The following is a 20,804-nucleotide window of genomic DNA, read 5'->3' as shown; positions in this document are numbered from 1 at the left end:
CTTCCCATTTGCTGCCATTCTGCCGCTTATCGACTTTCCTCCCTCACCTCTCACCTTCCCTCACCTGTTGCCTTCCCACCTCCATCGCTTTTCCAAATTTCCTCTCCCGCGTCCGCTTAGTGGGTTTCGTGAACCATTCCTATTCGTTACGACATATTACGCGACTGCTAACCCTGTCTTTCAAAATTAGCATCATACAACCACTTGTCCCCCCCCACCACCTTTGACAATCGTGTAAGCGCCCCACGATCGCCTCACAGCTTCCCTCTCTCTGACAACTGTCTCGCCAGTGTTTTCTACAATCATAATGTCCGCCGAACAGGAAGGAGGCGCTGCTCCCACCGAGCACCTGAACATCAAGGTCACGGACAACAATAATGAGGTCTTCTTTAAAATCAAGCGTTCGACCCAGCTCAAGAAACTCATGGATGCATTCTGCGAGCGTCAAGGGAAGCAAATGTCCACTGTGCGATTCCTTTTCGACGGCACTCGTGTGCGACCCGAGGACACACCAGACACCGTACGTGACCGCCACAGCGAAGACCGAAGAGTCCATTTTAACTGATATCTTACAGCTTGACATGGCCGATGGCGATACTCTCGAGGTCCACCAGGAGCAGATTGGCGGCGGTAATTGAGAACTATTCCGCCTGAGCGAACCATGTGACAGCAGACCGCATATGGATTTGCTGGGTTGCAAAATGACCGGCGATGCGGCTGTACATCGCATTGACATTTGAATTTGCTTCTGGTTTCTTTCACGATTAAACGAATTTTACAGGAATGGAAGGGATGGTTGTGGGAATCTACATATTTCCTGGATGGTGACGAATTCCAAAAAGGATAGAAATCTCTACCTCTGAAAGTTTTCCCGCCGCGAGGCGATCGTCGCTGCAGCCTGCAGCGACTAATAGATAATCCAGCTATCTCCACATTATTAAACATAAACATATAGTAGACATCTGTTGTATGAGATATCTCGAGCCATCATGTGCACAGAACGAGATTGAGCAAGAAACCACCCGCGCACACGTTTCATCAATAGACCAATCGCCAAAGAGAAACACATATGTACAATTGAAAGATAAGATGGATGAGCAGCAACTAAAGAGCAGACCAAAGAGTTAGTCCGTCCACACCGAAGATTTCAGGCGCTCCTCGTCTTCTTTGGCCTTGGCCTGTTCTTCACGCTCTCGGTTTCGCCGTTTAATCTCCTGCTCCTTGACAGAGCGATCGTAGGCACGCTGCTCCTCAGTACGCTTCGGTGCCCGGATACCCAGCGCGCCCGCGATCAGCCGACCAGCGACTGCGGTTTGCTTCTCTGGTCGGCGATTCGGATCACGCTGCCCCGCAGCAGGAGAGCCCGACCGACCCGTGTCGGCCCAGAGATTAGAAGTCTGCGGGGAGATGGGCGTGGGCGGAGGATCTAGCGGACCCTCTGCACTGAGGGTGGGAGAGAGAACGGACGGAGACGGTGCGGCATCTCCTTGTGAAGCAGGCTCGTCGTCGGACGTGGCTTCGTCTTCCCAAGAGTCTGCAACGGGCTTCTTTATAGGCTTTCGAGGTTTCGGGGCAGAGGTTGGGGTGGTGGCAGAGGCTACTTTCACTGTAGGACGCACAATGTCCTGCACTGGACGACCTGTCTCGCCAATTGATAGGTTGCGTAGAGTGGATTGAAGCTCGGCTCCTGGATCAGACATTGCACGTGAGGATGGTTGGGCAGTTGAGGGGCGTATAAAGATATCAACGAGCGGATTGTATTTAGATGGGAACGCCGGAGGAATAGAAGAAGTATAAGAAGAGGGAAGGGTCTTAAAAGGGTAGATCACAGGTAATGGCGTCAGAGCACTAACGCAACCCTGGTCGATCGTGGGGTAGCGGGCAGGCTAGACCGGATCAAGTGTCACCCGAGGTGTGTACACCTGAGACTTTGTGTCACACATGTCAACATTCTGCGAACTTTCCCGGATTTGATCGACAGTATCACTGTGTGTGTGACAACTCTCTTTGTTAATTTGAAAGACTTTCTACTCTTGAATGGTCCGATTCATAAATCAACGCTTGCCTTGGTTGCCTAGGCAAAATGAAGACTCGGACTCATAACAGTAGCTTGGTAATTAATTCAATATTGAGACTAGTATAACTATTCAATATTTTAACTAACAACCATTTCACAGAGAGTACTTGTTCTGCTCCAAAAAGGTTTTCCAGGTAGTAGGACGGTAACTGGCTTTTTCAAGCAGGTCATGACTTTCTTTCAAGCTTTCGCCCTTGAAATAACCAGGACTCTCGATGAAGAGGTGGTTCTCAAGCATCTCTTGGCCCATCGGCCCCGGTATAAAAGTCTTGTAGGTTTCAGAATCCACCTGCACAAACCGAGTCTTCTTTCCAGTAATTTCCTCAAACTCAGCAAGAATGCGAGCTGGAGTATAGTAGTCTGCAGCAGCGAAAAACTGGGCTCCGAGAACTGCTGAACGATTCTTCAGGGCAGCTGCGACGTATTTACCTAGCAGGTCTCATGTTAGCATTTGCCTTAGTAAAATTTGAAGCTTTGTTTAATACTTACCCATATCGCTTGCGATATCAATGAGTGGGAATTGAGCATCCTTGCCAACCGGGTACGCCAATGTATAAACGTCGTCATCCCCCTTGCGTAGCATTCCAAGCTGAGTGTAATTACTCATGAAATATCCGGGAAGCACGAAGGTAGCGGGCACATCAATGGACCGGATATACTGCTCGACTTGGGCCTTGTGGTCAAAGTGGGGAACGTGCTTGAGTCGGCCACTTGTTTCATTGGTGACGTTCAACAAGGAAGAAAAGATGAGGTGCTTGACACCTGTCTCCTTCGAAACATCGGCGACGTTTTTTCCATGCACCAGCTCCGCATCGGAGCCCTCGACTCCCCAAGCTGGAGTGGTAACGAGAAATACTGAATGGCTCCCTTCAATGGCCTTCAGCAATGACTCCTTAGAGTTCATGTCGGCCTTCAATGCTGTTAGTATTGGATTTCTTACATCTTATAGCCTCAGGCTGCTGTTTCAAGTTGCAATCTTACCGAGACGAGCTCCACGCCCTGGCTTGCAAGAGCCTGAGATTGCGGCTTCGATATATCGCGACTGATTCCTCGAATCTTGAATTCTTTGGATAGGATGTCGTCCTGCAAAATGGTATTGATAACAGAGCCACCTTGTTGTCCGGTAGCACCGAAAACGGTGATGATTTTGGCCATGATAGATATTGCGCAGATAGTCGAAGTAGGTAAGTTTCGAAAGTTGAGATAGATTTGATGTGTGCTGTACTTGAATTTGGTTGTTATGAGGTGACCTTTAAATACCTTTAACTGATTCAACCATGCTATTAACGATCACACGCACGATTATTAACTTTAAGTCCGAACGGGCATCGATTGACGGCATTCAGTCAGCGCCTTGTTCTCGGCCTTGATCTCAATGCCGACGAGTCAAGAAGAAATTTGTCATAGTTGAGAGAAAAATTGATAGTTAATGCCGAACTTGTAAAAACCGTAGGAAAATAGTCGTAGCATGACTAGCCTTAGCATCGAAACCATACCATTCACATCAATAACTTAGTCTGCTCTCCTTCTCCTTTATCTTTCTCATGTCCCAGTTCTGCCAATATTACCCGTTTCAAGCATGACCCGCTGCCAACTGGCGAGCCCAACAGTCATCGGCCCTAGTTCGGCCCGATACATCCTTACAAATCTTATTCATCACGGCTTTGAAATCAACTCCGAGGTCATGTTTGCTAAGAAATAGGATGAAACAAAATTGGTTGGGTCCTGGTCCGTCTGTTGTCTGGTTCAAATCGTGTGTTAAAATTTCTTAATCTTTCTTTTTAGTACTATGTAACCATTCCATTTCCCGTAATCCTATTTTATTACAACATTTATCTTAGAGGTGGCTCTGGACTTTTTTGTCATTATTTTGATTTTGATTTGGGTATCTGTCAATGCATATAAAATATAAGAAAAAAGAAATAGGATGTCATCCAAAATGCTGGAAGTCGAAGAAGACAACAAGAGAAAGAGGGAAAGGATGGATGATAAAAATAAACCACCGAAAAGAAATTATTAAAGAATTGATAAAAGTCCGTCAAGGCGCAAACGATATTAGACCTTAGTTTCAATAGCGTGTTCGCCAGTTGGAGTAACGGTGCGCTTGGAGCCAGTCTCGCTGCTCTCAATACCACTGATAACATCACGTCTGATCTCGACGTAGTCGTAGGCAAACTCGCCAATTTCAGCGTCATCGATGCCCATGATCTCGTCCTCCTCAGGAGCACGCAAGCTCATACCGGGGATAAGGTTGAGGATAAACAGGATGATGCAGGTTCCAAAGAAGGAGTAGGCCATTCCAGAGACGGAGTCCGCGAGCTGGTATCCCAATTGGATGTAGTTGTGGTTGATCCAGCCTCCATCAATCTCGGTGGCACCGTCTAGATGCGCAATGTAGTCGGCAGCAAAGAGGCCAGTGAGGAGGTTACCAACGATACCTCCAATACCGTGGACAGCGAAGATGTCCAGTGCATCGTCGACACGGAGCAGGAACTTCAGCTTGGTTGCATAGTTGCAGGCAATAGCGCCCACCACACCAAAGATGACAGCAGCCCACGGGGTGACGAATCCAGATCCGGGAGTGATAGCAACCAGGCCGGCGATCACTCCAGAGCAGAAGCCAACAGTAGACCACTTGCGCTCCAGGCGATAGTCCATCAGACACCAGGTGACACCACCAACAGAAGCAGCCAGGTTGGTGACAACGGCTGCCATAGCAGCGCGAAGGTTGGCGGACAGTGCAGAGCCAGCGTTGAAGCCGAACCAGCCCACCCAAAGGAAGACAGTGCCGATGACGACGTGAGTGACGTTGTGAGGGCGGTAGTTGAGCTCATGAGTGCCATGGCCACGGCGCTTACCCAGCATCAGGGAATATGCCAAAGCAGCAGAACCCGACGCGATGTGAACCGGAGTACCACCGGCGAAGTCCAATCCACCGAGTTGGTAAACCCAGCCGGCGGGGTTCCATGTCCAGCACGCAATGGGGTCGTAGATGATAGTCGACCAAATGAACATGAAGACAATGCAAGGAAGCATACGACCACGCTCAGCGACGGCACCGACGGCGAGAGCAACCCTAAAGATCATTGGTGTTAGTCTTCAGGGGGGAAGCATATCTTGGTTGGTGTACTCACGTAATAGAAGCGAACATGCCCTGGAAGATAGCGAATAGAATATCCGGGACGGCGGTACCTCCGACAGATGGCTGGGCCAGAACATCCTTCATGCCAAAGTTTGAGAGATCACCGATAAACTTTCCGGCAGTGTGGGAGAAAGCTAGCGAATAACCCCAGAAGAACCATTGGAACGACACGACACCGACGGACATGATAGAAAGCCATATGAGAGAGAGTGCGGACTTTCGGCGAGCTATACCCAAGTAAAAGAAACTAAACAGCAGGAGTCAGTGATGTATTAAGGAATAAAACGCGTCACGATATAATACATACCCAACACCTGGAATCATGAGCAGCACAAGGGCTGATGATGTGATGATCCAAGAGATATCGCCGGCCTGAATGAATTTCAGTCAGTTCTGATAATCTGTCGGGAGAAATACAATGATCCATCTGTGTGTTGCTTACATTATAGTAGATGTTAAGGTTATCGTTGAGGGAGTCACCGCCGGTGGCGATGGTCCCGTTGTACTCAACAGACATGACGAGAACTAGTGAGATGGCTCAATGTCACGGATAGGTGTACTGAAAGCGAAATCAGACGAATAAATGAGGGGGATAGTCCTCCAAGACCCGCCTAGAGTAGATGTATGGTTGATGTGGAAGGTTAACAGGGAGGAGAAGAGATCAATCGATTTAAACCCGGTATCCAGGGCTATGAAAAGGAGAAGAATGAGCTGATCTATCAAGTGCTGCAGGGACAGGGCCTGATAATTAAATAGCGACGCAATACATATGGAACATCAAACGGGGGTGGAGACACGCTAGAAGAGCGTCGGAACCATCAATCCTAGCCCCAGATAGTGGAAACTAAGACGGTGGTCATGGTGATTTCTATTATGATTCATCCGATCTGACTGATAGCTGGAGCCAAGCCCGCCCATTTCAGCCATTTTCATGGATAAGGACAGTTTGGGGGCGTTTCCAAAGAGAATGGGACCCATGCGCCGGGGAATTACGGGTCTACCTTATGGCGTTCTAATGGTTTACTGTCAAGAGTCTCAACATCGAGGGCACCTTTCTTTACGGAGATTTAGAAAGCGTGAGATAGATGCATATATCTGCTGTGTATCCTCTTGATCTCTATATTATCATGTGTTACTTCGCACTATTGTGTAGGTGCATCTGAAGCTCGGTGGCCCAGGTCGTCAGCGAGTACGCGATAAGCAGGGGAGATTAGGGTAGCTCCTCGGGAAGCGCGGACGATAGCAAAACAGGGACAGAGTTACTTACAGAGGTCAATAATGGAAATTAAACAGCAAATGATTTCGATACCATTCTGTGAATGGAAGATGTGCTGGTGGCCGCAAGTCCATTGTCCCATTGTCAGTGGCTGTAGATATCAGGTTGGTCGCTGGCCAATCAACGGGCGCCTCTTATCTGGTGGGTGAGCACAGGCCCAAACGGGAATTACGCTTACCTCGTTGGGAACAATACCAAAATCAAGAGCTTTTCGACATCTCTTGTTTAAAGAGGTGGAGGAGCAATGATTAGAGTGCTTTGGTGGGTAATTCTTCTTTCAACCCCATTGAAAATGTAAGTATAAGAGGGAGGCTGGCATAAATGCACTGTACGTAAATATTTTGGTCAGTGCCAACTCGAACAAGTTCTTATCTGTCGCAGATGAGTGACCAATCAGCATTGCCCTATTCAATGTATGTGAACTCTACATTCCCAGCTTATCATCCTGGCACTCCAGTCAGGGGCCACGGATATCATTCGTCTCGTTCGTTAGCTTCCCTGTCCTTATTCTACTCGTAATTAACTCGCGACTCTTGGCCAAATGGTACACATGGTTTTAGCTGGCGCCTCTGACGACAAGACCTCCAGTATGAATGAGAAGACAACAGAGCTATTTTGCCCCATCACTCATGCAAAAGTGCATGTAGTGTGAAGAGCAACATTGAGGCTGTGACATGACACAACTGTTCTCAATTATTGCTACCCCCTCGCATCTTATGTCAGTCAATATGTTGGAAACGGGAGTGGTTCTCCGGGGCAGTGGACCCCCACGCAGGTACCGTACAATCACGGATGACCATGAAGAACGCATGGGGTGACAACCTGCGAAAGATGACCAGATGTCAGTCCGTACTGACCACGCGGTCCGGGGATGCCAAGTCCAGATAAGCACTGTGGCCCTCATTGGCCGGGGATTTTCGAGAGGACTGCTTCGGCATGCCGACAAGAGACTTGGCATCTGCACTACGAATGATGGTATTCGGATGGCTTTTTGTTGTGACTTGCTCTGAAAAATTGACGTCAATATGCAGCAGTTTCCAGTTTAATACGTCGCTAATGAACTTATCTCCTAGCCTGCTATCTCATGAGATATTTCTCCACGCCGAGGAAACATTCTAAGATATACCGTAGCGTGGAGGCAACATTGCTTTTGCGAAGAAAATGATTTCAATTTTCCAATCCAATTCAAGTCGACCCTCAGAAAGCCCCTATCCTGACATCTGCTCTCATAAGTTGACAGTTAGAATCAAACTCTTGGCAAAAACTCGAACTGCACTGTCAACCCTACTTCGCAGTACGTAAACTTGGAAAGTACGGAGTAGCTACTCCACACTCTTGTGATTTCAATTGACTCCGCCGATCGACAGGATCCAGGATCCACGGCTCTTGATTTTAGCTTTTGGCTAGAGATTGACTGCATGATTGGCGAACTAGTCTTACTTCCCTGCATGGCTGTGGCTATGTAATTGAGATCAATTTCAGATGCGTAGTAATATTTTCTTTGGGTTACCAGATATCTGAAAGGCTCTTTGACCTTCAGAAGTTCAAATATTCTCCCAGTGGCAAAATTTGTAGATGTTGATCATACTAGTATAATTCTTCGGATATGAACCGCCGCCTTGAAGTGTCCAACGGCGATCCCGCATAAAGAGAAAATACAAACCAATATGTCCCTTGCTCATAAAACCGGAAAGAATACAAGACACCTAACCTGAGATGCCCAGGTGTGCTTGTGATGACATGAAGATGATCCAAAGACTTGACAGCTCCTCTGTTGCTTTCCGGGTTGTCATGCTCTGTTGGGGTCTTAGATAGGCTTGGAACAAATAAACCTGGCACGTTGTATCAAACTGACTGCTACTAGTATGCCCGCAACTTGACGTTCAAGTTGGTTGTCTGGTCGATATCTTGGAAGAGGGGAAAGCAGGAAGAGCCTCTTTTGGAAAATCCCCTGGAATGATCCATGGAAATGCACAAGAGTAGTACTAATTCTCTGCATAATATTATGGACAGCCATAATATTATGGACAGCTAATCGTACTTTTGCCTCGAACCTTGGAATATACTTCGTTCCAGGGTAGTCAACATCAGGACATATTATGTATTGAGTACGCCATACTAGTCCTATATGGTACATACTAGTACACAAAGTACATCATTTTGGCCGGTATTATCCGACTTGACTAGGTATATCCCGGTCCTGCGCACGGCTGTTCATCAATTACATCGTTCTGGTCTCAGACTACATATGTATACACCGTATCGCGGTCTACCAAGCGTGATCAGCACCTGTGACTAGGGACAGGGATATAAATTAATATCGAGGAAAAGGCAGATTTGGTGCCACGTACGTGACCAAGACTCGTGCCCTGCTCGAATCGGGCCCGAAAGGGTAGGGTTGACAGACGATCCCGCAAGGGCCAACCAGGGAGTAGCTGAAGCTGCTGAAAGTGCCACCGACCGACCGGTTTGGCCCCCGCCGGCAATAAATCCCATTGGCCGCGCCACCAAACACCGCCACAATCCCCTATCACTCCAATTACCTCCAATGTTGGTCTCCATCCTGGATGCATTCCCCCCCCATCGTGACCGTTTGAAAGCGCGAGAGCTTCCCCAGCATTCGTTCATCATGGAGCACCCCGACATTGCCCACCATGACTCGGATGGCTCGGGCTCATCGGACGAGTATCCTCCCCAGTATCCCCTCATGACCAACACATCCTTCGGGGAACCCTTCGATCCTCAAGTTCAGACACCGGCCACGACCATCACCTCCTCCCCTCCCTCACACCCATCGAGCCTGTCCTCATGGTCCAGTACGCCCACAGTCCGTTCACGTGGGGCTAGTGTTGGAGCTTCATCCGTGCTCGAGGCCTCCGACCCTCTAGCGATGACCGGCGATCTGCGGCCACAACGCCCATCTGCTCCTGCAAGAACCCCCCTCCAATACATACGCCCCTCAACGGCGCCCACCACAGTACATCAGCCTTCAGAACGATCGTCAGCGCTCTTCCTCCTCCAAGAGAGGGCCCCGACGCGATCCGAACGCGCAATATCGCGCTCAAGAAAAAGCCTATGTTCAACGGATCCGGGCCAATCCACAGGCCTGGTATCACCACTTTAACGACGCACAATCTCCTAACGTCATGGTCGGCGACGCCGACTTGGAGGATCCTTCCCCATCCTCCGAGGCTCCCTATGAAGATGACCCTTACGACCCCGACACCCAGCTTTTCCTCCCCGATGATAACCTCCCCAGCCTAGAGGAACTCAAGAACCCGAAGAATCAAGAACGACTCGAATGGCATTCCATGTTAGCGTCGGTGTTAAAGGGTGACGTTGTAAGGCAAGAGAAACAACGACTCATTGGCTCCACAGAGTCACAGAGATCGGCTGCTCTTAGCCATGCCCTATGGCTTGGGGTCCGATCGAGGACATGCGGCCGAAGCATTCCTCTCCAACGCAAACTGATCGAGGATGCTCGCTCTCGCCTTGCACCGCTGATTGAAGATATCATTAACTTCCAAATCAAAGGCGAAGCTGAAATCGGAAAACCACCCCGACAGCAAGTTGAGGATGTTGTGGAAAAGGTCGAGAAGGTTGAGATTCTTTACTCGACAGGCAAGGAACTGGAAACCGCAAATCCTCGTGCTGCCTCGGAAGAGTTTTACTCTAGCCGCGCGGCGATTTTTGCCTGGCACAACATCACCGCTCTGATAAACACCCAACTTGCTGTCTTACAAAGTTGGGTGGGTAACGACGCTCTCGATTTCGCTGCTTCTAGACTCAAATCCGACAAGAGTGACCTGTCAGACGACTCATCGTTTCTGGATCGTATAATGAAGGAGGACGGCCTAAAGACCCTCCAGGGTGAGCACAGCATGCTCCAAGGGATTGGGTCTGTCATCCAAAAAGCCAAAAGTACATTGATCGAAAACTCCGAAGCCTTTGCAGCTCGCCACCTACCGCCTTATATTGAGGAGCTTTTAACGTTAATCAACTTTCCATCCCGTTTGATTCAAGAGATCATCCGCATGCGTCTGTCTTATGCAAAGAATATGAGAGATCCGGCCCAACAGTCTCCTATCCTGGTGGACCAGATGATCTCGCAGTTCCAAATCTTAATGAAAGTGGCTGTTCAGATTAAGCAAACTTACTTGGCTATCTCCCGGCCTGAACCTGGCTGGGATTTACCGCCCTGTGTTGACGAGAATTTTGATTCCGTTGTCTTGGATGCCATGAAATACTATTTCCGACTTTTGAATTGGAAGTTAAACGCCAATAAAAATACGTTCAAGGAGGCTGAAATTCTGGAGCAAGAATGGGGCTATTCTTATCAAATCGGCCGCCAACTAGAGGGTGGCGATATCGAAGTTGCCGAGCAATTCAGGTATGAAAAGCCCAATCTCTCAATAGATCGGCTTTGCTAACAGATATAATTAGTGCTTTAACTGCCAAATCTCTTCAGCGACTCATGATTCATTTCGAACGTGAGCTGGTTCCAAGGTCTAAAGAGACAGCCGCAGACATGGACAAGCGTTACAAGAGCATACTAGATTCAACGCGTATTCGACAGCGCAAGTTGTACCGATTCTCAAGATTTCTTTGCCAGTTGTTTGAAAATGCGACGGAGTACAATCTTCCCGCAGACATCGCATACGACTTTTTCGAGGCCCTGTTGATATCTGATCACTTTCTGGTCACCTCACCCGGTTCAGTGGGCCAGAAGGGTGTCTACTTGATTGCCCATTATTCCTTGTGGAATCGTCCTGCTGATATCCAAGCCATTCTCGCTACCTCCTTCCGGGAAGACAATACGACAATTGACTCGCCTCATATTCCATACGTACTTGTCATCCGCCCAGAGCGGCCTCTCGGATGGGGCGGCAAAGAAATGCACGTGGATATGCTGGAGCAGCCAACCGATGTCCGTCTGGGTAAACTTCGACTTGTCGTTGAAGGAATGCAAGAAAGACTACAAAACGCAAGGCTGGAATTGACACAGCTCACCGGCATCCAGCTAGACATGTCGATCGAGCAGCGCGCCAACCTTGGCCGTGTCAACGTCGAATTGAATAAGATCAAGAAGATATCTTTCAAGCTTTCCATGGCCATCATGGACAGTGTGGCTGTGATCAAGAGCCAATTGCGTGAAAAGACCTGGGACAATAATGACCTGGTGCAAGCCTGCTATGCGTTTGCAACCGAATTTGGTAAACGTTCTTCCAATTATGTTGATGCCAATAGACGCGCTATGAATAGTGCTCGGCTGATCGATCTGTCTCTTGACTGGGTTTCCTTCATCTGCGATGAGTGTGATGCTGCTGATCGAAAAACTTTCAAGTGGGCAGTGGCCGCGCTTGAATTTGCCATGGCAATCACCTTCAGTCGACACTTGTTATCTTTAGACGAGGAGCAATTCAATCGTCTGAGGTCAAAGGTAGCGGGTTGCATGTCTCTCCTTATCTCTCATTTCGATATTATGGGCGCTCGATCATCCCTTGCCGCCCAGGCTGAAAAGCAACGCATGGAAGAGCGCGCTGGCGCCCGAAAAATCGGCCAGGGTCGTATCCTGAGCGATGAAGAAGCTGCCAGGAATATTCGCGACCAATGGCATGCCCGAGTCACAGAAATTGAAGACAGGAGAGTGGAGGAAGATGCAAAACGACAAGCTCTTGGTAGGGTCCTTGAAGGCTCTGACGAGGCTGACCGTTCCCTCACTGTGCTATCATCATCTGCTACCAACGTCACTCTTCGCTGGCAGCAAGGCCAATTCATTGGAGGTGGTACCTTCGGCTCTGTATACGTTGCTATCAATTTGGACAGCAATTACTTGATGGCAGTCAAGGAAATTCGTCTGCAAGACCCTCAGCTGATTCCCAAGATCGCTCAACAAATTCGCGATGAGATGGGTGTGCTCGAAGTGTTGGACCATCCGAATATCGTTTCATACCACGGCATCGAGGTGCATCGTGATAAGGTCTACATTTTTATGGAATACTGCTCTGGTGGCTCACTTGCCAGTTTGCTGGAGCACGGCCGTATTGAAGATGAGACTGTCATCATGGTCTATGCTCTTCAACTTCTCGAGGGTCTGGCTTATCTCCATCAAGCGGGTATTGTCCATCGCGATATCAAACCCGAGAATGTCTTGCTTGACCACAACGGAATCATCAAGTACGTCGATTTCGGCGCTGCCAAGATCATCGCTGGATCAGGTCGAACCGTAGCCCCGATGGACGGCGGCAAGGACTCTTTACCCGGTAAAAACGATCAAATGCAAAATCGGGGCAAGAACCAAAAGACGACTACGGGAACTCCAATGTACATGTCTCCTGAGGTTATCCGCGGCGACACACCCGACCTCGCGAACCACCAGGGCGCGGTGGATATTTGGTCTCTGGGCTGCGTCATACTCGAGATGGCCACCGGCCGTCGACCATGGTCCACTCTGGATAACGAGTGGGCGATCATGTACAACATTGCGCAAGGGAACCAGCCCGTCCTGCCGACTCGTGACCAGCTCAGCGAACAGGGTCTCAACTTCCTGAGCCGCTGCTTCGAGTGTGACCCTCTCAAGCGACCCACTGCTGCTGAGCTCCTTCAAACAGAGTGGATAGTCTCCATTCGCCAGCAAGTGGTGGTGGAACCCCCCACACCTGGAAGTGAAGCTAGCAGCTATAGCAGCGGCTCCGCTTCTGCCAGTCGTCAAAACTCATACATGGTTTGAGGTCATATGCTTTCTACCTTCTCCGTTCCTCCCTACACTCTCGCCATTCGTTATACACCGTTTTATGACATCTGCCTTTTTGAAGAAGAGATCTTTTTCTCATGTCATCTTCTTTCTCCACACTCGCTCGATCTCGACTTGACTTATACACCCTCAGACGAATCGCATGTGATACCCCTCTGTGCTCTTTACTTATTACTTAACGTCTTCTATTATCTGTCATCTTCTGATTCTTTCACATACGAAAGTCAGGGGCCCCCGTCCAATTGGGACTTTTGCTCGGCGTTGGTATTGCATTGGCTACTCGCATTTTGGTGCTCTTGAAATGGCAACTTATACTCTATCTTCTTTTTCTTTTTTTTTCCGCTTGGCGATTAGGATTATTGCAATTAATTGCTATGTTCATCGAATTTGATCCATTGTCCTTTGAAATAATATTTTTGTAAAAGAGCCCATCTACCAGTGCATCCACCTGGGCAGGCGTGTTCAGAGCTCCCGCCTTGCCTTGAAAGTTACTAGGTAGACCCATTAGGCCTTGTCCGGGGTGTCACCGGGTTTGCTACGAGTAAAAATACTGCTGATAGTAGGTATGGAAGAAGCTGATAAAATAGATACCTTGGAAAATCATGTCTCCAAGCCCGAATCAGCTGCTTGGAAGATACATATCACAAACAGGAAGTTCAGAAGAAATATCGGTCCGGATAATAAAATAATATATGAAAAAATAGAGAGAACCAAGAGAAATAAGAGAAGAGAAAGAAGAATGAGAACAACAGCTCTCCGAAACAAGGAGACCGTATCACTAGATAAGAGGAACGCCGTTTCCTGGATCCGTGAGGCATGAGGTACAATTTGAAAATATCAGGTGGCGAGCGTATGCAGGGCTTTAGCCATGGGGTATATGTAGTATCGGAAGCTTCAAACCCCAGATGCTTGGGAGTTCGCTAAGCAGAGGAGAGTCGGAGAGTAGATGGCTGAGGTGAGATAAAGGTAGTGGAGATTCTCGGAGAGATGGAGCCAGGAAGTACCAGTCGACCTGGAGCATTGGATGTTGAAGATGTGGGATGATAGAATAGTATACGGGTTGGGAGGTTGGCAAGGCGACTGGGTCGCCGCAGCCTAGATGATAATAGAAGCGCCAGGAACCGAGCTCCAGCTTAACGGAACTCGACTACTGGCGCACATCCACGATCCTCGACATGCTTAAGCTCAAGCTGTTGGAATCTGATATACCGTTAGTCAACGCAGGATTTGGAATCAACGAAACAAAGTAGCTCACCTCTCGCTCTTCGCATGGAAATATACACCGCTCACGGATCCTTGTATCTGGTTGAAGCAGATATAGTAAAATCCTTCGAAGCTGGCGCCTGAGATTGTTCGAACTCGGTGGTCCGGAACGAGGAAGTATTCCTTCCACCGCATAAATACATGCTCATGCTGAGCAAAGTTACGTAGTGTGAAATCAGTCTTCTTGGCTTGTTTAGCAAGTGGTTTCCACGCTGGAAACCGAGACCAGTGGTGTATGTCGGTCTTCTCGTTGGCACCCCATTCCTCGTTGCGAGTGATGAAACTGTGTTTGGTGCCAATCATTTCGCCCTCAAAGAAAGTTGTCAAAGTAGGATGATCCTCAGTCAGACCTATAAAGAGAAGGATACAACAACAGTCAGAAAAGCTAGACAGGGCTATGGCTCATTGCCGCGGGAAAATGACTTACCTTGAATGCGCAGGTAGCCGCAAAGGTAAGATTCTGCTATGTCCACATGTTTGATCTCCACATCAACATTGTAAACTTGTTTGTCGGACATTTGAGTACCAGCAAATCTGCTTCCAGAGCGAAGAAACGACGAGGTATGGTTTGGCAAAAGCTGTTGCGATGGTCAATTAATTGAGTGGCGCGTCGCCGATGGGGTAGAGGCGGTACATACCCGAACATTAGAAAATTCGTAGCGCATCAGCGCCGGAGTTGGCATCACTGGCGATGAGCGACCACGGTCGCATGGATCCGTTGGAGATACGGATCTCTCACGGCCCATGTCCAAGTCCGTGCTGGGAGCCAACTTCTGCTCCACTTTGAGCGCCTCGGGCGCTAAAAGCGCACCTCCATCATCGGACCGATTCAACATGAAGGGCGTAGTGTCACTCGGGGGCGACAGAATCTCATCCAGGGGGTCACTGGCCTCGTCAGTCGAGTCCGGCGAGTCTCTCCAGGCCGAGATTCGATCAAGGTCTGGTGGACAGGTGCGAGCGGAGATCACTTCGGCGATCGAAGTCGGCTGGTTGTCACTCGGGGTCGGCATTGGGGATGAAATCAAGGGAGGAGAATGGCGGACATCGGTTCCAAGCAAACGCGCCCAAGCGAGAGCAAAAAAGGAAAGGAAGGAGGAATGAGGAAGAGTGAGAAGAGTGAGAAGGTCTGTACTCTCGGAGAGGGGGGGGGGGATGTGGCCCATTTGACTGTGACTGGGGTCATGCGAGCGCGGGGGAGGCGTTTTGGCCTGAGGCAGCCACACTTGTACGTCAGGAACGATTTCTAGATGGGTTTACCGTACATATTGGTTACTAGTGGGCCATACGGAGTATATAGGGGGTCTAGATTTACTTAATTTACTTAATTTACCAATCTTAATCTATAAATATAGTCACTATTCACCCCCCCTGATTATTTAAACCAGTCTCTTACAGGTCTAATCAGATCTCACCCAGTCTGCGTGGCGAGGACCCAATTGTGGCGAATCAAAGAGCCAATTTTTGGATTACTGTATAATCATTTTGTATCTGCATTGGGTTCAGCTAAAGTACTGAAGTGACGATCCCACTTCCTTCAGAAGGATTCCTCGATGAACGCCCGGTATCGTTAAAAAAAAGAATTGTTTCGCATACAACACACAAACACCAAAGGATTTTGTCTTAGATGGGCTTGATCTGTAAAGCACGTCCGTTAGCATCGCATCGCATCGCATTGCACTGCGCAACCAAGCTGCATCGTATGAGCCCTACCTTGAAGTGGAGAGAAATAAGCGAGAAAATAAGGGCTTTCAAGTCCTGTACGAGGTAATAAAACACTCGTAGACCTTCAGGGTCCGACGATTCAGTGACGTCCACAAGGGAGCCAATTTTCGCGGTCTGCGCGGTAAGCGCGGTTAGTATTTAAAAAAGAATCTTGACCGTCTTTTCAAGGTGGATGTCATACCTCAAACGAGATGTGCTCACTTCCAAGGCGGATCTCCAGCTCCTGGCGTCCGTCCTTGTTCTTCTGGGGCCACTTGGAGTCGTCCTCCCTGGCACCTAGTCAGCTCGTCCGGTCTACACCTCCAAGATGGGGAGTTCCTATAAACATTGAAGGACATACTTCATGATTTCACTATCCTTGATAATGCGCTTGATCTCCTGGATCATGGCCGGGCTCACACACACTGTATATTCTTATCAGATTGTCTGTCGCGCTTGTTCCTGACCAAGTCCCGGAACTCACTTTCTTTGCGGATGAGGGAGTCATTGCGGTAGTTGGAGTTATTCGCGTAACGCACAGCGGCACTGCTGCCATCGGATAGGGTACGGAAATCGAATTCTGCAGTTGTCTGGTCAGCAAGATCATCCTCATGTCTCTCTTCATTCTCTCATGGAGGTAGACCAACCTAGGAACTCATGCCCGAACCGCCCAGAGTGACCTGAGCTGCGGCGGGGTGTTAGCAGCCGGGGTGACCTGGGCTTATGGGACCCATCATTCTTACTAGTATCGGAGGTAAAACACCTCGTTAGTCGACATTGTGTTGAAGAATTGGCACGCAGTCAAGAATCGAGGAATGACGCTGAGTGGTGAAGGCGGGAAATGTTGGAGGAATTGGCTTAGTCATACACACAGAACGGGGCGGCGCCCGCAAAGGGACAGGTTGATGCTTCCCACCCCCCTCTCCATTTGCGTATCTTAAACCAGCACGCGGATGATTCTTAGGCTGGCGAGGGGTGTCGGATTACTTTAATTGCGCGTTCCTGATTTCGGTCCTACAATCTTCTTGTCTACTCTCCCCTCGGGAGAAATCCTACTGGTATGTGCTTGCGGCTGCGCTGAGGTGTCCAAAACATCCCCCCGAACTGACAACATGCAAGCTCCCCTTCGATTCCCCGGGCCGTCGCTTTCAATCCCACAACCATGGCGTCCTTCCTCGAAAACACATACAGTCTGGTCCACCAGGACAACACGGCGGACCAGCCAACTGTGCAAGAGCTGAAACTTCAGCTGGAGAAAGGAACGGATGAGTCCAAGTTGGAAACAATGCGCACCATTATCACGATCATGCTCAATGGTGACCCCATGCCTGCGATCCTGATGCATATCATTCGCTTTGTCATGCCATCGAAGAGCAAGGCCCTCAAGAAATTGCTGTATTTCTACTATGAGATCTGCCCTAAACTCGACTCGAATGGCAAGCTGAAGCAGGAAATGATCTTGGTCTGGTAAGGAGGATACCCGTGGCCGCTCTCTCACGGAATTGGACGATCAATTAACCCGTCTTCTTTTCACAGTAACGGTATTCGGAACGACTTGCAACACCCCAACGAATATGTTCGGGGTAACACTCTCCGCTTCCTCTGCAAGCTGCGTGAGCCCGAGCTGATCGAGCCCCTCCTTTCCTCGGCTCGCCAATGCCTCGAGCACCGTCATGCCTATGTGCGCAAGAACGCCGTGTGGGCTGTTGCGTCTATCTTCCAACACTCCGAATCCCTCATTCCCGACGCCCCCGAGCTTCTACAAACATTCCTCGAGTCGGAGACCGATGGCACCTGCAAGCGCAACGCTTTTGCAGCGCTCATGTCAATTAGCCACCAGAAGGCCCTCGAATACCTCCGCACTACCTTCGATACCATCCCCAACACCGATGAGCTGCTCCAGCTGGCTGAGTTGGAATTCTTGCGTAAAGATGCTGTGCAAAACCCCCAAAACAAGGTATGTTGACCAACTAGATCAGCTAAGTCTCACTGCTAATTGGAAACAGTCTCGGTATCTCAAACTCATGCTCGAGCTCCTTGATGCCCCTACCAGCACCGTTGTCTACGAAGCCGCTACGTCCCTCACTGCCCTAACCAGCAACCCCGTCGCCGTGAAGGCCTCTGCCAGCAAATTGATCGAACTCGCCATCCGGGAGGCCGACAACAACGTCAAGCTTATTGTGCTGGACCGTGTCGACCAGTTGAGAATCCGCAACGAGGGTGTCTTGGATGACTTGACTATGGAGATTCTGCGTGTGCTTTCCAGCCCGGACATTGATATTCGGAGGAAGGCTCTCGGTATTGCCCTGGAGATGGTTTCCAGCAAGAACGTCGAGGAAATCGTCATGCTACTCAAGAAGGAGCTCGCCAAGACCGTGGATGAGCAGTACGAACAGGTAAATATCTCATCTTGATCTCGCGGTATCCTGATACTAATAAAATCCCTAGAACAATGAATACCGCCAACTCCTGGTGCAGTCAATACACACCTGCGCCATCAAGTTCTCCGAAATTGCTGCCAGTGTTGTCGATCTCTTGATGGACTTTATTGCCGACTTCAGCAACACCTCAGCTGTGGATGTTTTGACTTTCGTGAAGGAAGTTGTGGAAAAGTTCCCCCGATTTGCGTGGATCAATTGTGAACCGTCTGGTGTCCACTCTGAGCGAGGTTCGAGCAGGAAAGGTCTACCGCGGCGTCCTCTGGGTTGTTGGAGAGTACTCCTTGGAGGAGAAGGACATTCGAGAAGCATGGAAGAAGATTCGGGCCAGTCTTGGTGAAATCCCTATTTTGGCTTCTGAGCAGCGGCTTTTGGAAGAGGTTCCGGACGACACCGTGCTCCTCATGGAACAGGCGAATGGTGCCAAGGCTGCTCCTACCGGATCCCGAAAGGTATTGGCTGATGGCACATATGCCACCGAGAGTGCTCTTACCAGCCAATCCGCCGCCGCCGCTCGTCTTGAGGCTGTCAAGGCCGCTCAAAAGCCGCCACTGCGTCAACTCATTCTGGACGGCGACTACTACCTCTCCACCGTTCTCTCCTCGACCCTCACCAAGCTTGTCATGCGCCACTCCGAGGTTTCCCAGGATGCCGCTCGTACTAACGCTCTCCGCGCCGAGGCCATGCTTATCATGATCTCCATTATGCGTGTTGGTCAATCGCAATTTGTCAAGGCCCCCATCGACGAGGACTCTGTTGACCGCGTTATGACCTGTGTTCGATCCTTGGCTGAGTTCTCTGAGAAGAAGGATCTCGAGGCTACCTTCCTGGAGGATACTCGTAAGGCATTCCGCGCTATGGTTCAAGTCGAGGACAAGAAGCGCGCTGCTCAGGAGGCTGTGGAGAAGGCCAAGACTGCTGTGCAGATCGATGATGCTATTCCCATCCGGCAATTCACCAAGAAGAACACTGTCGAGGGTGCCGAGGAGATCGAATTGGATCTGGTCAAGGCCACAGGTGGAGACGCCACGGTGGAGAGTGCCGCTTCTAAATTGAGCCGGGTTGTGCAACTCACCGGTTTCTCCGATTCAGTCTATGCTGAAGCCTACGTGACTGTCCACCAGTTTGACATCGTTCTTGACGTGCTGCTCGTGAACCAGACCACTGAGACCCTGCAGAACTTGTCTGTGGAGTTTGCCACCCTGGGCGATCTCAAGGTTGTCGAGCGTCCTTCCACCCACAACTTGGGCCCGCGTGACTTCCTGAACGTCTCAGCTACGGTCAAGGTATCATCCACCGACACTGGAGTGATCTTCGGCAACATTGTCTACGATGGCCCCAGCTCCACCGAGACCCACGTGGTCATTCTCAACGACATCCACGCCGATATCATGGACTATATTCAACCTGCCCACTGCACTGAAACCCAGTTCCGTTCTATGTGGACCGAGTTTGAGTGGGAGAACAAGGTTAACATCAACTCCAAGGCCAAGACTTTGCGTGAATTCCTGAAGCAACTGATGGAGAGCACCAACATGGCATGCTTGACCCCCGAGGCGTCGCTGAAGGGTGACTGTCGATTCCTGAGCGCCAATCTTTACGCCCGGAGTGTATTCGGTAAGTGGCCATGGGATTTTCCTTAACTTTATGTTCAATTTTTTACACATGCTAACAATTATGGTTTTCTAGGCGAGGACGCTCTGGCGAACTTGAGCATCGAAAAGGAGGGCGATGATGGTCCGGTCACCGGTTTCGTTAGGATTAGAAGTCGCTCTCAAGGCCTGGCGCTAAGCCTGGGCTCTTTGAAGGGCCTCAAGGCGGCGGCAGCATAAGTTAGAGCGATTGTGATGTTTATTTCCAGCGGGCTGCAGTCTATATGATGTTTTCTATTATTTCCCCCAGTCTTGTCTCCTCCCCTCTCCCCCCCCTCCTGGTCTTTTTTCCCACCTTTTTTTTGTGCTCCCCTTTTTTTCTCAAGACAAATTTGTGTATGACTCTGTGTTATCAAGGCCAAGGAGTAGTGGAATAGAAATAATGCTTTTCGACGGTTGTCAGCACGCGTCAAATGTAGCAGTAGTACTAGTAGCAATACTACTACGTACATAGATCCCGAGGCTCAGGGTCCGCACTTGTGGCAGCGGCAGCGGCAGCCC

The 20,804-nt window shown here is 49.5% G+C and overlaps 8 protein-coding genes across 8 annotated transcripts; 3 read left to right on the top strand and 5 right to left on the bottom strand.

Moving 5' to 3' along the window:
• Positions 1–307: 307 nt before the first annotated feature.
• Positions 308–638, top strand: N7509_007021 (SUMO family protein SMT3; the record flags this gene model as incomplete). The annotated part of the gene is made up of 2 exons (XM_056631658.1): positions 308–520; positions 576–638. The coding sequence occupies 2 exons, from the start codon at positions 308–310 to the stop codon at positions 636–638; spliced, it is 276 nt and encodes a 91-aa protein (XP_056487209.1).
• Positions 639–1,124: 486 nt separating this feature from the next.
• On the bottom strand, positions 1,125–1,700 carry N7509_007020 (uncharacterized protein; the record flags this gene model as incomplete). The annotated part of the gene is made up of 1 exon (XM_056631657.1): positions 1,125–1,700. One exon carries the CDS (start codon positions 1,698–1,700, stop codon positions 1,125–1,127), a length of 576 nt encoding a protein of 191 aa, XP_056487208.1.
• A 471-nt stretch (positions 1,701–2,171) lies between these two features.
• On the bottom strand, positions 2,172–3,232 carry N7509_007019 (NmrA/HSCARG family protein; the record flags this gene model as incomplete). The annotated part of the gene is made up of 3 exons (XM_056631656.1): positions 2,172–2,506; positions 2,567–2,987; positions 3,059–3,232. 3 exons carry the CDS (start codon positions 3,230–3,232, stop codon positions 2,172–2,174), a joined length of 930 nt encoding a protein of 309 aa, XP_056487207.1.
• Positions 3,233–4,132: 900 nt separating this feature from the next.
• Positions 4,133–5,736, bottom strand: N7509_007018 (ammonium permease MEP2; the record flags this gene model as incomplete). The annotated part of the gene is made up of 4 exons (XM_056631655.1): positions 4,133–5,153; positions 5,212–5,466; positions 5,527–5,591; positions 5,662–5,736. 4 exons carry the CDS (start codon positions 5,734–5,736, stop codon positions 4,133–4,135), a joined length of 1,416 nt encoding a protein of 471 aa, XP_056487206.1.
• A 3,388-nt stretch (positions 5,737–9,124) lies between these two features.
• On the top strand, positions 9,125–13,225 carry sskB (uncharacterized protein; the record flags this gene model as incomplete). The annotated part of the gene is given in 3 exon segments (XM_056631654.1): positions 9,125–9,472; positions 9,489–10,885; positions 10,939–13,225. The coding sequence occupies 3 exon segments, from the start codon at positions 9,125–9,127 to the stop codon at positions 13,223–13,225; spliced, it is 4,032 nt and encodes a 1,343-aa protein (XP_056487205.1).
• Positions 13,226–14,382: 1,157 nt separating this feature from the next.
• Positions 14,383–15,522, bottom strand: N7509_007016 (GID4/VID24 family protein; the record flags this gene model as incomplete). The annotated part of the gene is made up of 4 exons (XM_056631653.1): positions 14,383–14,449; positions 14,505–14,862; positions 14,940–15,090; positions 15,151–15,522. The coding sequence occupies 4 exons, from the start codon at positions 15,520–15,522 to the stop codon at positions 14,383–14,385; spliced, it is 948 nt and encodes a 315-aa protein (XP_056487204.1).
• A 610-nt stretch (positions 15,523–16,132) lies between these two features.
• On the bottom strand, positions 16,133–16,991 carry N7509_007015 (mago nashi family protein; the record flags this gene model as incomplete). Its single annotated transcript, XM_056631652.1, has 7 exons — positions 16,133–16,147; positions 16,223–16,348; positions 16,416–16,503; positions 16,575–16,638; positions 16,698–16,793; positions 16,861–16,898; positions 16,957–16,991. The coding sequence occupies 7 exons, from the start codon at positions 16,989–16,991 to the stop codon at positions 16,133–16,135; spliced, it is 462 nt and encodes a 153-aa protein (XP_056487203.1).
• Positions 16,992–17,375: 384 nt separating this feature from the next.
• N7509_007014 (coatomer subunit beta) lies at positions 17,376–20,483 on the top strand (the record flags this gene model as incomplete). Its single annotated transcript, XM_056631651.1, has 6 exons — positions 17,376–17,680; positions 17,750–18,170; positions 18,220–18,609; positions 18,662–18,825; positions 18,878–20,268; positions 20,341–20,483. The coding sequence occupies 6 exons, from the start codon at positions 17,376–17,378 to the stop codon at positions 20,481–20,483; spliced, it is 2,814 nt and encodes a 937-aa protein (XP_056487202.1).
• Positions 20,484–20,804: the final 321 nt, after the last annotated feature.

Source organism: Penicillium cosmopolitanum, assembly GCF_028827165.1.
Source record: "Penicillium cosmopolitanum strain IBT 29677 chromosome Unknown utg000008l:1.0-4398992.0:1.0-4402845.0, whole genome shotgun sequence".
Classification (NCBI taxonomy): Eukaryota; Fungi; Ascomycota; class Eurotiomycetes; order Eurotiales; family Aspergillaceae; genus Penicillium; species Penicillium cosmopolitanum.
The sequence above is the reverse complement of the archived record's forward strand: the minus strand, read 5'-3'. Positions and strand labels throughout refer to the sequence as shown.